The sequence below is a fragment of the Ailuropoda melanoleuca genome, chromosome 13 (assembly GCF_002007445.2).
Source record: "Ailuropoda melanoleuca isolate Jingjing chromosome 13, ASM200744v2, whole genome shotgun sequence".
In the NCBI taxonomy this organism is placed as follows: Eukaryota; Metazoa; Chordata; class Mammalia; order Carnivora; family Ursidae; genus Ailuropoda; species Ailuropoda melanoleuca.
In genome coordinates this window covers 73633162-73636878 of record NC_048230.1, presented here as the reverse complement: position 1 = coordinate 73636878, position 3717 = coordinate 73633162, and the positions used below count along the sequence as shown (strand labels likewise).

General features: G+C 58.8%; 1 protein-coding gene across 1 annotated transcript; it reads right to left on the bottom strand.

Moving 5' to 3' along the window:
- Nucleotides 1–639: 639 nt before the first annotated feature.
- Nucleotides 640–2746, bottom strand: LOC117795704 (protein-glutamine gamma-glutamyltransferase E-like). Its single transcript, XM_034641321.1, has 2 exons — nucleotides 1593–2746; nucleotides 640–1217 (listed from the first exon to the last, which is right to left on the bottom strand). Exons 1-2 carry the CDS (start codon nucleotides 1682–1684, stop codon nucleotides 1070–1072), a joined length of 240 nt encoding a protein of 79 aa, XP_034497212.1. The 5' UTR covers nucleotides 1685–2746; the 3' UTR covers nucleotides 640–1069.
- Nucleotides 2747–3717: the final 971 nt, after the last annotated feature.

Sequence of the window (3717 nt, the reverse complement as noted above, 5' to 3'; positions counted from 1 at the left end):
GAGACAGGCCCCTGTTGGGTTCCTCCAACCGCAATGGATCCAGCAATAGGAGGGGGTGGGGGTGGAAGACAGGAGTGGGTCAGGCCTGAGCTGAGCACAGGGCAGACGGTTGGAGCTGGGGGTGAGGCTGAATCTTCCCTGGGTCCTGGAACTGTCCCTCAGAGCGTGTGTGAAGGCAGAGAAGGTTCTGGCTGAGTTAGCAAGGCGGTGGCCTCCTGGCTGCGGGAGGGGCAGTGTGGCACGAGGAAGGAAGAGCCCCGTGGGAGCAGAGGCGGGGCCACCACTGCTCCTCAAAAGGGTTCCAGAAAAGACTCTGATGTCCCTTCCCGCGCTGGTTGCCTGCAGAGTTTGGCCGGCAGCCACGCAGAGAGCGAACGAAGCCTGCCTGGGATAAGGAGCTCCCTCCCCAGACTGCCTGATCTATGCTTGGACATCGTAGTAGAAAGTTTTCCTAAATTCATTAGAACCGTCTCTCTAGTTCTGCCCCTGGAGCCACACAGAACAAGCCCGCTCCCTTTGGACGTTGGAACGTGGGGAACAAGGCCCCTGCGGGTCCTCCCTTCTCCCAAAGAACAGGGCCCCCGCCCCTCTTTCTCCTCCACCTCCTTAGACAAAGCAGCGGTCTTGGAGAGCCTGAGCTGATTTCGTTCTCTTTAACCTTTATTTTGAGCGTAAAGACATGAGTGCCAACATCCCCATTGCCCCACGGTGGCCAGAGGGCGGAGTAGGAATGTCCCAACTGCAGGCTTGGGACCAGCAACAGTCTAGACTGTCTTCTCCCCCGTATCCTTTCAGAGAGTCACTGGGGCAGGTGCCACTCCATTCTGCAGTGCCAAAGAGCTGGAGGGCTGAGCAGGGCCGTGGGGCTCAAGGGAATGTGCAAAAGTGAGAAGTCCCAGGCCAGGGTGGGGCCCCCCAGCCTGGGAGTCAGGGAGAGGGTGTGTGCCCGAGGCGGAAGTCCAGTCCAGGCCGCCTTGGGGGGCGTTGTGGGTTTCCCAGGCAGGGGGCTGACTCCATGGGTGAGCCCTGCCAGCTCCGTCCAAGTTCGTAGGGGGGCCTCTTGGGGCCTTCACTCGGCCACGTCGATGGACAGCATGGCCTTGATCGCAGGGAACTTGTTGCAGGAGAAGTCGGCGAGCAGCTGCTTGGTTCCACTCCGGGTGGGAAGGATCTCAAAACGCACCCGGGACCGCTCCTTGGGGCGCAGGGTCGGCACGCTGGTGGGGAAGGGCACGGGTCAGTGTGGATGGGGAGGCGCCTGGACCTCAGGCAGAGCGGGCTGTCTGTGGCCCTCCAGTCCTGTGCTGGTGAGGTGGCTCCCTCTGGCTGCCTCCCTGGGTCACGGGCCCCCGAGAACACTGGCGTCCCTCAGCAGGGGACAGAGGGAGTTCCGTGATCTCCCCCACACACTAAGGCCCGAGGACCAGCTCCAAGCTCTGGTGATCTCGACTTCCCGGGAGTTCAAGTCTGGCGAACCCCCAAACCAGAGGCGAATGTGCACCCCCACAAGCAGGTTCTCCCGGGGGCCGTGGGGAGGCCCCCTCGGGCCCCCTCCCGCCATCCCACACTGGCCCTTCAGGCCCGGGACTCACTCAATCCGGAGGCTGCCCAGCAGTAGGCCGCTGCCCTCCACCATCAGCACGCAGTCTTTCACCGGCTCGTCCAGCGGGTTCGAGAAGAGCATCTGGACGTTCACGGGCTTCTGCACCCGGGCCTGGTCCAGCACCTACGGGGAGACGGGTTGACTGGGTCAGGGCCTGGCTGCTGAGCTCCCCCCGCCGCTCGGTGAGAGCCCACCGGGCTGGGCGGGCAACTTGGGGATGGGGAGACATCCATGCAGGGGGTTCCCGGGAAACTGCTGTCACACGCATGCTTCGGACGGGACGCCCAGGCTCGGAGGGAGAGGCGGCACATCGTAGGGGCTGAGAGCACTGTGGCTTCCCCGCTGGGCCCACGGGCCCCTCTTCCTGGTCATCCTGGGAAGGGCAGCCCCGCTTCCCAGGACGGCCGAGCTCCTGGTGGGCTGCTCAGAGGGCTGGGGGCTACATCATCCTGAACTTAGCGACGGTACTTTCCTTGAGGCTTTGACTTACCGGTCCTGCTTCTTCCCTTCTAGTCTGGGAGCGCCCTCCCTGGGAGGTCCGAGCCTGCTCAGACACCCCCCAACACCCCCTCCTCTCCACAGCCCACAGCACTGAATCCCCACCTCAACTCAGGCCCCTCTCCTCTGATGACACCCCAGTCTATCGATGCCCTTTGAAACTTCTGGAGCCCAAAGCTTCCCTGCGTGCCGTGTGTGGCCAGGACAGGCTCCTGCACACCACCGTCCTTGGTCAGAGGCCGGAGAAGCCTCGGTTTCCTGTCAGAAATGCCACCTGGACTATTTGTTTGCCGTCGAAGAGAGACCTGGGCTTCTGCCGAGAAACAGCCATGACTGAGCAGACCGCGTCATCGCGCTGGGCCTCAACTCCCTCATCTGATAGAGGGGGGATCGTCCCTCCCTGCCTTGCACGGAAGGAACCAAATGAGATCGTGGATGCCGAAGAAAACGTCTGGGAAATAGAACCCGAAACGGTGTGGCTGCTGGATGTCTTTTCTCCTTCTTTGGAGAATCACCTGTAGCTGCTGGCGTGGTTTTTCTTTTCTTGCCGCTCATGCGCACGGCCACCATTTGGCGGCCATGAAGCTTTGGTTCAGCTCAGTTCAACAACCAAGGGCTCTCTGGTTCCAGAAACTTCGCTCTTCTTACCAGGCCCTGGGATGTCTACTGATACTTGGTGCATCCCATGATCTCTACTGTAATCCTACCCATGGAACCCACTCGCGGCTGTGACGCGATGTGCAGCGTGAAGCATGGTTTTACGCCATTGGGCCACAACAAGGCTACATAAACAGGGCCACAGTTTGCACATCGATGTTCAGTTTGAGATCTTCATGTATTTGTTCTCCTTTCATCATTGCTGCTTCCCACCCTGGCCCGCTGACCCCAATCTGTATATGCAGCCGAAAGAGAGGGTAAGAGCCACCAGAACCGTATGTCTGATCATCAGTGGTTCATGGGCCAACGCAAAGGACGTCACCCTTTGGAACAAAGTTCAGATTTCATGGTCCGATTCCCCAATGGAACATCCTTAATGCCTGCTGCCAATAGTGTCACATAGGATCACGGGATTTCACCCCAATTATTATCTTGTCATACAGATTACCCTCGTGAGTTTAAAGAAGCTGTGCCCTGCTCCCAGGAAGCTATGCATCGATTCTTTCATCCAGACAAGAATGTGTGGCGCCTCTGAAGGCTGAAGAAAAGTTGAGGTTGTGCTGGGAGGAAATTCACACAAAGATGTCCAAAAGAAGAATGATCAGAGGCCTTATTTTTTTTTGAGAGTGGGGGAGGGGCCAAGGGTGAGGGAGAGAGAGCGTCATAAGCAGGTTCCACGGCCAGCATGGAGCCCAGTATCACAGCCCCGAGATCACGACCTGAGCTGAAATCAAAAGTCAGATGCTTAAGCGACTGAGCCACCCAGGGGCCTTCAGATGCTTTTTTTTTTTTTTTTAGAGATTTTCTTTATTTATTTGACAGAGAGAGAGACAGTCAGTGAGAGAGGGAACACAAGCAGGGGGAGTGGGAGAGGAAGAAGCGGGTTCCCAGTGGAGCAGGGAGCCCGATGTGGGGTTCCATCCCAGGACTCTGGGATCACGCCCTGAGCCAAAGGCAGA